General features: G+C 46.5%; 4 protein-coding genes across 4 annotated transcripts; 3 read left to right on the top strand and 1 right to left on the bottom strand.

Annotated features, from left to right (window-relative positions):
• Positions 1 to 163: 163 nt before the first annotated feature.
• On the top strand, positions 164 to 617 carry N7471_001176 (ubiquitin-related modifier 1; the record flags this gene model as incomplete). The annotated part of the gene is made up of 3 exons (XM_057273897.1): positions 164 to 225; positions 282 to 446; positions 500 to 617. 3 exons carry the CDS (start codon positions 164 to 166, stop codon positions 615 to 617), a joined length of 345 nt encoding a protein of 114 aa, XP_057142076.1.
• Positions 618 to 755: 138 nt separating this feature from the next.
• Positions 756 to 3,059, bottom strand: N7471_001175 (bifunctional fructose-2,6-bisphosphate 2-phosphatase/6-phosphofructo-2-kinase; the record flags this gene model as incomplete). The annotated part of the gene is made up of 11 exons (XM_057273896.1): positions 756 to 1,007; positions 1,062 to 1,238; positions 1,292 to 1,666; positions 1,721 to 1,840; positions 1,888 to 1,995; positions 2,050 to 2,130; positions 2,195 to 2,364; positions 2,418 to 2,515; positions 2,573 to 2,608; positions 2,671 to 2,859; positions 3,046 to 3,059. The coding sequence occupies 11 exons, from the start codon at positions 3,057 to 3,059 to the stop codon at positions 756 to 758; spliced, it is 1,620 nt and encodes a 539-aa protein (XP_057142075.1).
• A 726-nt stretch (positions 3,060 to 3,785) lies between these two features.
• tom40 (TOM complex pore protein TOM40) lies at positions 3,786 to 4,999 on the top strand (the record flags this gene model as incomplete). The annotated part of the gene is made up of 3 exons (XM_057273895.1): positions 3,786 to 4,097; positions 4,174 to 4,821; positions 4,892 to 4,999. The coding sequence occupies 3 exons, from the start codon at positions 3,786 to 3,788 to the stop codon at positions 4,997 to 4,999; spliced, it is 1,068 nt and encodes a 355-aa protein (XP_057142074.1).
• Positions 5,000 to 10,009: 5,010 nt separating this feature from the next.
• N7471_001173 (GSK family serine/threonine-protein kinase) lies at positions 10,010 to 11,560 on the top strand (the record flags this gene model as incomplete). Its single annotated transcript, XM_057273894.1, has 7 exons — positions 10,010 to 10,055; positions 10,109 to 10,281; positions 10,342 to 10,425; positions 10,513 to 10,861; positions 10,927 to 11,120; positions 11,170 to 11,374; positions 11,427 to 11,560. 7 exons carry the CDS (start codon positions 10,010 to 10,012, stop codon positions 11,558 to 11,560), a joined length of 1,185 nt encoding a protein of 394 aa, XP_057142073.1.
• Between the last annotated feature and the right edge of the window lie 668 nt (positions 11,561 to 12,228).

The following is a 12,228-nucleotide window of genomic DNA, read 5'->3' as shown; positions in this document are numbered from 1 at the left end:
TTGGAGAGAAGCCGCAAAGAAATTGCGGGAAGATTGGGGCTTATCGATAAGAGGTTCTGTCTCCGCCTAGCCCCTCCATCTTCAACAGACTCGACTTGTGATCTCTTTTCATTCGTTCCCAATAAGTGTTATATGCTCTGTATTTCCCTTCGTCTGCAACGCCATGGCTGATACTTCAAATGCGGGCCAGGGAGAATTCCCAATCCCTATCACCGTCGAGTTTACGTACGTCAAATCTTTCCTTCAATTGATCAACCTCTGCTGATAATTGATCTCGATAGCGGCGGCTTAGAATTGCTGTTCGGGAATGAGCGCAAGCATAAGGTCGTTTTGCCTCCTCGTTTAGAGGATGGCAGCACGCCCAACATCTCATACCTGCTTAAATATCTCGTCGACAACCTCATGAAAGATCAGAGGATAGACATGTTCATCATGGAGGACAATGTGTATGTCAACACAACTTTGGGTTTTATTCAAACAGTACTAATGACTTCGACAGACGACCAGGCATTCTCGTCCTCATCAACGATGCCGATTGGGAACTCGAAGGTGAAGAGACATACGAACTTCAACAAGGAGATAACATTGTTTTTGTCTCGACTTTACACGGCGGTTAAACATGATGGATTGTATTGATGTTATCAACGCAACTAAGAAAAAAACCAACTTGATTCGAAGTGTGGCTGGAAGAATTCGGGAGCAACATAATGGGTGGTCTTGCCGGGCAAGCGAAGCGAATTAATGTGGACTTTTACCTAGACCACATCTTCAACATGCTGTTGTGAGATCCGTTCGCGCTCGCGCGGTGTTCGGATTCCACTGGGTGTTCGATGACCACTCTGTGGTGTTACTTGACCTTCCGGGCTACCAAGCCCTTGCGTCGGTGATACCACCCCGCTTGGGGGCACTGGAATCTTCAAGTCCTCTGGAGAGTCCGGGATAATCTCTTCGGGGAGGTCGGGGATATGGATCCGCTGTGCCTCGTTCTGATAGCTCTCGGGAACAATCTGGAATAGTGTTAATTTACCATAGATATGAATCCAACCCAAAATCCAATTTACCTCAATGATTTCATCGCGAGGGAACTCAAGGAACGGAATATCCGCAGCATTGCAGGCCATGAGATAGCCATACAAAACCCTCAAAACACTTTCGTGTGCAATGATGAGCAGATCGGTTTGCTCCCTCTCCAATTCAAGGATAATTGGCTCGAGGCGAACAGCCAAGTCATGATATGACTAGTGCAAATGGTCAGCAGCTACACACTTTGAAGGGTTGGGGTAAGGCTTACCTCTGCCCGGGGATAACGGTGGTGGTAGGGATCAAGCTCGTGCTTAGCAACCTCGTCCCCAAACTCTGCTCGGATGCGATCCTCAGACATCTTCTCACAAACACCAGGGTGCAGTTGGCTCAATTGAGACCTTTGCCGGATTTTATATCCGTTTTCATGGAGGTATTGCGCGGTTTCCACTGTCCTGCGCCGTGTAGAAGTCCAAACTTTCAAGGGCCTTGACTCATAGCCAGTCTCTCCTCGCTCAATCATTGCTTGCTTCTCTTCTTCCCGGTGAGCTAGTAGACGTGCCGTCATTTTCTTGGCGTAGTCTTCTCCCTGTTCTGACAACGAAGCATCGGCTTTGTATGAATCTGCGTCTAGCGAGACTCCAGCCTAAATAAAATGTTAGGTTTTTCATTGTAGCAATATGGACACTAGATGACCTACCCGAGCAAAGTATGTGCGTCTCGATTTGATGTGGAGATTTAGAAGATAGAAGACTATACGGTTAGAAAGGTAACCAAAGCTTCGATTGTTGACAATCAGTCTCTCGCCGGCGTTGATCATCTGTATTGGGTGAGTAATGGCAATGGGACAAAATCAGTTGCGCGTACCTTGATAAAGTTCAAGTCCTTTTCCTCCATGGTCTGGAATTGGGGGATGCGAGAATAGATACGGTTCAAGTAATGCTTCACGGCATCTTCTGACTTCCATGAGACGTACTAACCATGATGGTCAGAGTTTCCGTTCGATGTCAGGATATACATGAGACTCACATCAGGGGAGGATATCTTGACTCTGCGAACATTCTCTTCAATGATGCGTTCGTCGTCACACCAAGACTCAATGAACAGGGTCTGGTAAAAGAAATATCGATAATTAGTCTATTGTCAAATATTCAAATGATCAATTCTAACTTACCTCGATATCATGCTTTGCAAACTCCTTGGCAAGCGAGCGCCGTCCTGAGGCTAGCGGGTTGACGGCATCATATATCGCTATTTGACCATTTTCGTGATTCAAAAAGTGATAGATGTCTTCTCGACATTTTCTCACAATCTTTTGGCGTAGAAGAACGGACTTGGCAGTCGCTAAACAGAAATGTCAATGTGGTCGTTCAGGTAGATGAGGATACCATGCCTACCATTGACATAGAAATAATCATCTGGCATGTCCTCGCCAAATGGGATCGTAGCACGACGGTAGTCGCCCAGATGGAAGATTCTGGTTTTGACACCAAGCCTATCAATTACATTAGCATACCTCTATAAATGCGCAAATCACAGGAAGAAAGCATACCATCGCAGGTATCGTGCCAAAGCTACTGAGATATGTCTGTCGTGGATTTAAAATTAGCTCACTGAGCAACACTAATCTCAATATAAAAATTGTCATACGTTTTGCCTCTGGCAGGCAAGCCGACGGTGATGATCACAATGCGGCCCGAGTGAAAAAGACGACCAGATTCGGTGCTGTACAGCTGGGCCGGAGCCAGATCGGCCTTTTCCGGCAAGTCATGAATTGCATCGACAAAAATTGATGACTTGCGACGGAATCGTGGGGAGTTGGCCACAATCTCAGCGGTGCTATATATGATGTCAGTTCAAATCTACTATCAGGCTTCACTCTTCAGCCTGTTCAAGACTAGACAGTGTGCATGGCTCGTTCTTTCTTTCTTTCTTTTTTTGCCAGTGTTATCAAGCAAAAAGCACACAAAAAAAAACTTTCATGGGAGAGAAGATGAAATCCTGACGCGGGAAAGGCAAGCTTACAGTAAGGTGTCCATAGTGGGATGTCGGGGTGACGCAACGTTGAGATATCAAGATATCACAAGATTCAGTATTGAGCGTGTCAGGATTATCGATAGGTAGTACTGAGATAACTCAGAGATATTTCGAGTCACGTCAACCCGATAGCAAGATAGTGAAGCAAGGAAGCAAGAAACAAGAAAGGGTACCTGAGAGGCGGTATAGGTAATCGATCAGGCCCAGATATCAGGTGCAGATCATTGGCTTTTGTTGCCTTGTTTTTCAGGCTGCAATATGCGAAGCAGTCCAAACGAAACCCCGATTCGAGAACAATTTAACACCAAATAGAATGCAAAAGAAAGAATCCCTTCAAAAGTAAATTAATATCAAGTTAGATACCCCCCAATCACCCCCAATCACCCCCAATCCTTCCCCCCGGTCTTGCCTTGAACCGGGAAAGCCCGAAAAAGCTTATGTAACATCCCGGCGAACGACAGCAACCAAAGACGCTGAGGCAGGTGACTAGCATTTTTCACAGCTTGGAAAGTCTTGAATTGCTTCCCCTACACTCCTGAGCGCATCAGATCCAGCCCTTTTTACACTATTTTATCAAGGTCATCTGAGACGTTTGTTCGTCCCAGATCCTCGGGCTGGTCTCAATCCCTTTTATTCTCAATCCTTTGTGTTTTCCTCCGAGTCTCAACTGGGACTAACACGCGTGACGACACCTAATATATTCGTCAATTTATCAGATCTCAACCAAAATGGCCGATTACCTATCATCCCTCTCCTTTCTCACAGAGAACCCTGCCGCCGCGGCTGTCAACGATGCATACTCCTCGTTCTCCGACCGAAGGGCCTTGCTCAACCTGCCCAACCCCGGCACTGTCGATAACCTCGCCAGGGAAGTGCAGAAGGATGTTCTCTTGACCAACTTCATGTTCTCCGGTCTCCGGGCGGACTTGACCAAGGTCTTCGGCATGTCCCCTCTCTTCCGTGTGTCGCATGCGTTCTCTATGGGCTCAACTGGCAACCTGCCTCCATATGCTTTCTCCGCCATGTACGGAAGCCCCAGGGTAAGGACAACTATTCCATGCAATCCGTGTGCCGATCACTGCAATTCTCAGTATCTAACATATCGTTCTCCGGTAGGTGTTTATGCAAGGTAACTACGGAAGCGACGGTGCGCTCGCCGCCGTCGCCAACTACCGCTGGAACCAGGCCCTTGTCACCAAGACCAATGCTCAGATCATGAACGGTGGTACCCAGGGCTTGGTCCAGATCGATAACGACTACACTGGCCGTGACTTCTCTGCGTCTCTCAAGGCCTTCAACCCCTCTTGCCTCGAGGGTGGTCTTACCGGTATCTTCGTCGGCAGTTACCTGCAGTCCATCACCCCCAGTCTCGCTCTTGGTTTCGAGGCCATCTGGCAACGCCAGGGCATCACCGCTCGTCCCGAGACCGCTCTGTCCTACTCCGCCAAGTATAAGGGTGATGACTGGATTGGTACCGCTCAGCTGCAGGCCCAGGGCACTTTCAACGCCACTTACTGGCGCAAGCTGTCCGAGCGTGTTGAGGCCGGTATTGACATGAACCTCCAACTCCAGCCCTCTCCCGCTACTCTTATGATGGGTGGCCCTGCTCGTGACGGTACCACTGCCATTGGTGCCAAGTACGACTTCCGTGCCTCTTCGTTCCGCGCCCAGGTTGACAGCACCGGCAAGGTCAGCTGCCTCCTCGAGAAGCGTATTGCCATGCCCATCTCTCTCTCCTTCGCTGGTGAGATCGACCAGGCCAAGGTAAGCGACATCCGTCTTTTTTTTTTTTTGATCGCAACCTCAATACTAATTTGTTTCTTTTTTTTCCTAGCAAACGGCTAAGCTCGGTCTTGCCGTCTCCCTTGAGCTTGCTGGTGAGGATGTCATGGAGCAGCAGGACAAGGTTGACCCCGCCAGCATGATTCCTCCTCCCTTCTAAAGCTCTCCTCTCGCATCGCCCGAGATAATAACCCTTTCGCCCCCCATGTTTTAGTAGTTCTTCACTCTCCATGTCTGGAATGACATATGTTGTCTCTCTTCCTCGGTATATCCTCTTGAATTTGGGTTGCTGGTGCAGGTGGCCAGTTGTTTGGCGCCATGGAGATTTCAACTTTTTTTTGTATAGATTCACACTCCGGTTCTTTGATTTCCTTTTCCATTACCACCTGATGCTGCATCTCTGTTTGGCTTGTGGTCTGATATCTTGTGTCTCCTTGCTATCTTTCCAGTTCATTTCCTTGCATGGCCATGTTTTGGGTCTATGGGATTGCCAGGTCTGGGATGTATGGCTGCGCCTGCAGACAGCTCTGGTTATGTTTTTCGCATCATAGACGGGCCAATGTAAAACAAGTTTTGATTAAGTTGATTCAGTTGTAATGATTTTATTGTAATATGTCTTCAATGTTTCTACTTATTTTTCACCAAAGCTTTCGCCAATGAAAGGATGCCCACGGGTACAAGGTCAGGTCTTTGTCTGCCCAGTGGATATCAATGTATGTGTTGACATTGCCGTAACAATCAGGCTGTAAGACATTTAGTTAGACCTTTTTTGAATGAACTATAAATCCTTCAGGTTCAAGATATGTAATAAAGACAAGGCTCTATTTTGTTCCATCCATATATAATTAACATCCATGGATATCAAAACAAGACCTTGCCCAGACACACAAACCAAAGCGGAGAGGAAAATAATCCCAGATAATGCCCGTATATACCCAAAGCGGTGACCGGGACGAACGACGGCATATCTTCTAAGACACAACAAATCAAATGAATCAACCATACAATATTGCTCCACTATATGGCTGTGGGCACTGGAGCAACTCATTCAATTGGTCGAAGACTCCGGAGTGCAGCAATGGCCTTGTGCATCTCCTAGAATGGAACCGTTTCTGCTTCATTCTCCACCCAATTCTGGGACTAAGTTTCTCGGTAAAGTGGGTTCGTTTATATGTTGGGTCTCCCATGTTTCGCTCTCGAAAATGATACGGAGGGTGATTGTGGAGTTGTGTCCTGTAATAGAAAATGAAGGAGTACATAAAATGTTGTATACGACATTAGTTTAGGCATTGAAAGCGCTATGGTACTTTCTCGCCCAATATGGCATGTGGGATCCTCAGCCACTTACTCCATATTCTAAGTCTGAATACCTAAATCCATCTTAGTTGTGAAGTCTTGATGGGCAGTTCCCTGCTTCGAGTGTGGCTGGGTCTGATTGCTGCCTCGCGATTGGGAAGTCCCGCTGATAGTCGGCGTTCGGACGTTGATTATCAGACTCCAGTGACATCATATTCCCCGTTCAACCCTTTTTTAGGGCTTTCTTTTTCGTAAATCTCTTCCCGGGTTCCCTACTATATAAGAAACTGACCAGTTATCTTCGATGTCTGGGATGCACCTAGGGATGTATGTCCCGGATAAATGGCTGACCCGGGATGATATTCTAGACGAATCAAAAATGAAGAATGAAATGAAATGAAAATGGAAATGAAAATTACAGTTTTAAGAGAGGGTCCGAGAGTCTCGGCCCAACTGACAGGCTCTTTAACTCCGTAGTAGTTTTGGTAATATACCTACAACGTACGGAGTACATGCTGTTCGCTTGAATAATATAATTTCCCTTGGAATGAATGTGGGGAGCGTGACCACAAGGCAAATTCATTCCCCTGATTGGAATTCATTGGTAGATTGGGGCAATTTCTGAGAATCGTTTTGTATTTCTCTCTACCTGTTCCATGGAGGTCTTGCCCAAGGTTCATTGTGTACCTATTCTGGATGGGTTATTGTTGTATTCCTCGGGTTGACGAGAATCATACAATCCTATAATCCATTCAACCCTAAAGCAGTATAGGTATCCCCCATTAAATTCTCCAGGTTACGGGATGAATATGAATAGACGCAATGTGTGCTTTTTTGTACAGATCGGACGGTAGATTTAGATCGTGATGAACATGGCAGATCTAGCCATAGCGTGGGCAGACTGGACCCAATTTTCGAGATTGAACCAATAGCCTCCAAGATGATTCGCATATTTGCTTGGTGCATTCCCGAATTCCTTGGGTACTACGATGTACATCGTATGAGTATGTCAATTCCAATTTCGACCTGGGAAGATGTCAACAAGTTCTATTCTGTATAGCTTATATCGCTCTATTTTGCTCGCTATTCTGAGAGGTAGTGTAGCCCACGTGTCTGACAGAGAGACCGTAGAACGGAATGCCGTTCCTTGCTTCCATGCTTTTACGATCCGTACATGCCGATGGCGCACTATTGGGCTGGACATTCCGCCGGTTTCCTCCCGTGCATATGCATCGACATTTTAAACATCATGCCAGTGCCAGCCGGGAAGTGTTGCTTTTGCCAGGAACACACCCGGCTCCTCATCCCGGGTCCGTGAAACGATAGTGCTACGGGTATGTGCATTGTGCAATTTTATACATTGTCGAGGATGTATACTACGGGTATGAACGTCCAATGGCTCTATTGTATGTAAGTTCTAGGGCTACCTCTGGTATGAATATTGAATTGAATCCACTCTGATCCATCAAAAGAACAAGCAGTTCGATCAATCAGTGATTGATATTGAGCTGTAGAGTCAGCAAATAGCTGGGCATATTGTTTGCCGAGACCCGATGGACACTTCGGAATCCCGAGTGTACATATGTAGTCGTGCTTATTCTGGATATGAGATGGATTCCTCTTTTTTTCTTCTCTTTGAAGTTGCCGGCGTCAGACCCCCTGCTGAGGGGGCGTCATTTTATTCCCTCGTGTCAAGATTGACAAAGTCGCATGACAGCTTGAACCAAACTGTGGCGATTCCGATCCCCAAGCCATGGTCACCTGCTCACGAGGTCTGGTGACGTCGATGAGGGGAAGCTCATAGTTTAGATCTACAGAGTATTAGTAGATATAGAGAATATAGATATTTCTTAGATGTAAATGATACTATGAATGAGATATACAAATTGATATAGCGTCTTTCAAAGTGCCCTAAATGCTAACTAATTGACGGTTGATAAATGTTAGATGTTAAAATGTTAAATGCAAACGATGAAATACCATGTAATTACCAATACCAATACCAAAACAGTACACGGTAAATGCACGCAAGTAGCCCTGGAGGTAGCTTCTCAACGTTAACCTTTTGAGCCAGGTGCATCCCTACAGTGCAGGGGCCAAGTTCAGAGTTGAGGGAACATCCTTTTTTAGTACCTGAGTCGGGTGCTTGCTTGTGCCAGGAACCAACATTCCTAAACCCCTTCAAGGATAAGATGGGTGGGTTCCTTTTCCACTTGATTGTTCAGTCTCTCTTTTTTTTCGCTTTCTTTTGATATTTTATTGGCTCCTAGCCCTTTTCTGATACATCTCGATGTTTGTGGATGCCGAGTCGGGGTTCATCTGCCGGTCCAGGTGTCTGGTACAAGAGACTGCATGGACGGAACTACGGCTGGGATCCCAATGATTGTCCCGAAGCTGGGCGTCGGCTGAGATAGCTTCGACTCACATGCCAAGGGATCCCTGCGCCGGTGCACACTTTGGCATCGAGATCCTCGAAAGGATGGAAGTGGAACGGGAGCCCCCTTTCTATTCCGATGGATTTTCCGGGCCGAATAGCTTTCTAGTTTATGTATATGGCTTTCCAACCGCTCGGTCTAGTTCCCAATTCCCGGTGTGTCATTTTTGTTTTCTTGTTTTTTTTTTCTCCCTCGGAATGCCCCTGGAGCTATGCAGAGAAAGTCAGCAGATTAAAAAAAAGCCAAAATGATAGTTAGTCGTAGTAGAGTATACTAGTAGATATTATTAGTATAGAACCTGGAATAGGTAGAGGACCGGGTCCAGCTCCAATTGCAGCTTGGACCATTACTCGGCCCAAGCTTCTTTTTTTTTTTCGAGGTCAGCTGGTCTCGTGATAGAAAAGATTACAGTACAGTAATTTCAACCAATGATAGTGGTTCCAGGGAAAATCACCGTTGGGTCACCCGACATCCTCTTTCATTTACACTATTATTGGGGGGGGATATTATAGGGGTGTATAGCTATAAACAGATATAGTATACTGCTAGTATAGTATAGTATACTATGTATAGCTTGACTATATTCCCACTACCCCGGAGACTCCGCTTTCTCCAAGTTCTTTTTTTTTCCCTTTCAATGTTTCCCGGATTTCGTACACCGGCTGGTATTGGTAATTACTGCAATAACACCCGTACCTATGATATCATCTCCCGAACTTTGGTAAAATGACAGTAAGTTACAGTACCTATACTGTAAATGGAAGAAAATATATTATTATATCTTCTATTCTATGAGATATATATATAACATACCTAGTTAAATAAATATATGTATGTATAGCTTATAACTAGACATTTTAAAAAAAAGTAGAAAAAAGGAAAAATAATAAAAAAACGACCATAAAGAGCAATTACCTGAGAAAGTTGGATTTCAACTTGAACTTGTAGCTCTCCCGCCCCTCTCTTTTTCCTCTTTTCCCCCCCCTTCCCGAATTGCTCACCCCGTAAGACATTGGCTTTCATTTTCGGATTTCCCTTATTTATCTGTTTCTTTGAAAAAACAAGAATCAGATAATAAAAAACCCCCCATTACAAAAAAGAGTGAAAGAAACGAAAGCAAAACAAAAAAAAAGAGGAAATTCATTCCATCAACGTCACCTTTCTTTCGCCCTGAACCCGCCCCAATTTTACCTAACCTTCCCTAGTCTAACCCGTCTTATTTCACTCGATTCGACTTTATTGGTTGAACATTCTCTACGCAAAGTTGCCCACCTTCTCCTCTCATTCTTCTTCCTCTTCCCTACTTTTACCTGACATTCTTGGCTCCCGGGTGCCATTTTGCTTCCTTTTCCCATCGGTCCTTCCGCCCCTCCCTACTCCACCCCGGTTTAACCACCCAAAACGGTCTTCACAACTTCACATATCTATCTATTTCCGCGATGTCACAGAATCGACCCGGGTTGTTCCCGACTTTGCGCATGGGTGGTAAGATATATTGATCTGGTTTTCAATGGTGTGGAAAACTGACCTTTCCCCAGAGGTCATCCGGGAGAAGGTCCAAGATGGACTCACCGGCGAATCCAAGGAGATCTCCTACACTCAGTGTAAGATCGTAGGCAATGGCTCCTTCGGTGTTGTGTTTCAGACCAAGATGGCTCCGAGCGGGGAAGATGCTGCCATCAAGAGAGTCCTCCAGGATAAGCGGTTCAAGGTAAATGGGTTACCTTGGGATCTGTGTGTGTCGGATCACTAACCCAGTCTCTCTCTCTAGAACCGTGAGCTTCAGATCATGCGGATTGTGCGCCATCCTAACATTGTCGAACTCAAAGCCTTTTACTACTCCAACGGCGACAGGGTATGTGTCTCCTGGGTGTCCCGCCCGATCGTCTTTCCGTCCCCCGTTCCCGTGGGCTGACCGTGCCCCCGATTTCCCCTCAAATAGAAAGATGAAGTCTACCTCAACCTCGTCCTCGAGTATGTCCCGGAGACGGTTTACCGCGCATCGCGTTACTTCAACAAACTCAAGACTACGATGCCCATGTTAGAGGTCAAACTTTACATCTACCAACTCTTCCGGTCGCTGGCCTACATCCATTCTCAGGGTATCTGCCACCGTGATATTAAGCCCCAGAACCTTCTTTTGGATCCCGCTACAGGTATCCTGAAACTCTGCGATTTCGGATCCGCGAAGATTCTAATCGAAAACGAGCCTAACGTTTCATACATCTGCTCTCGCTACTACCGGGCGCCCGAATTAATCTTTGGCGCGACCAACTACACAACAAAGATTGGTAAATATCCCTTTTTCTGCAGAAAGTCATATTGAGTACTAACATATACTTCTTTTTTTCTCTAGATGTTTGGTCGACTGGTTGTGTGATGGCAGAATTGATGCTTGGACAACCCCTCTTCCCCGGTGAATCGGGCATTGACCAGCTGGTAGAAATCATCAAGGTTTTGGGCACCCCAACTCGGGAACAAATCCGCACCATGAACCCCAACTATATGGAGCACAAGTTCCCTCAAATCAAGCCCCATCCCTTCAACAAGGTATCTTCCACTCCGTACCCCCGGTCTGTAATGGTGCTGACCGAACTAGGTTTTCCGTAAGGCACCACCGGAGGCTATTGACCTCATCTCCGCCCTTCTGGAATATACCCCGACACAACGGTTGTCCGCGGTTGAAGCGATGTGCCACCCATTCTTTGATGAGCTCCGCGACCCGAACACCCGGCTACCGGACTCCCGCCACCACAATAACCCCTCCAAGGATCTCCCCGCCCTTTTCGATTTCTCACAACATGGTAAGATATCTCACCCTCTGTAGAGACGAAAACCTCACTAATCAACATTTAGAACTTTCGATTGCCCCTGATCTCAATGCCCAGATGATTCCCCCTCACGCTCGCCCAGCCCTCGAAGCTCGCGGTCTCGGCCTCGATACCTTCAAACCCCTTACCAAGGACGAGATGCTTGCACACCTTGACTGAGTTGACCAGTGTGTGTCCTCCGCCCTCCGCGAAGGATACGTCTGTTCGTTGTGCCGCCATCTGCACTTGCGTGAAATTCGACCTGCCAACCAAGTTCCATCATGATCTCGAGCTCTGAATTGAGAGTGCACTGCCTTGTCTTTTTTTCTTCTTTTTCTTTGGGGACTCGGTATGCCTCAACCCCGGACATGGTGGAACCTTGGGAACTGGTGAATGAGCAGGGAATGGTATGAAGTGGGAAAAGTGCATCCTTTAATGGCTGGGAAGCGGAAACCATGTTTCTTCGGGGTGGTAAGGGTTGATGGTTTTCACGCAATGGGAGGTCATGGCCTGGAGTTTATTTTGAGGTGTCTGAGACAGCTCTTGGGAGGAAAAAGTGATACCCTTTCTGTGTACGTCTGCCTTTGGGGGTCGGAAACTGCATAGTTTCACCGGTCGAGGGGAAGAACCCCCAGACGCAGCAAGTCGATCTCGACCCCGGATGGAGGGGTGAATCTTCCCACAAATGCATCGGAGATCTTGAAGATTTCTTTGGATACACGTTTAGGGAGGACCCTTTCTATGATGGTCAATCTCTCGTCTTGCAGCGCTAGAATCCCCGTTCGTTCTTCCATTTGCGTCCTTGCTTTCTTTTTTTTTTTTGTTCGCAATATCCTTGTATCAGATTC

Source organism: Penicillium samsonianum, assembly GCF_028829775.1.
Source record: "Penicillium samsonianum strain IBT 33392 chromosome Unknown utg000001l_segment0_segment0, whole genome shotgun sequence".
NCBI lineage: Eukaryota > Fungi > Ascomycota > Eurotiomycetes > Eurotiales > Aspergillaceae > Penicillium > Penicillium samsonianum.
This window is presented reverse-complemented; position numbering and strand designations above follow the sequence as displayed.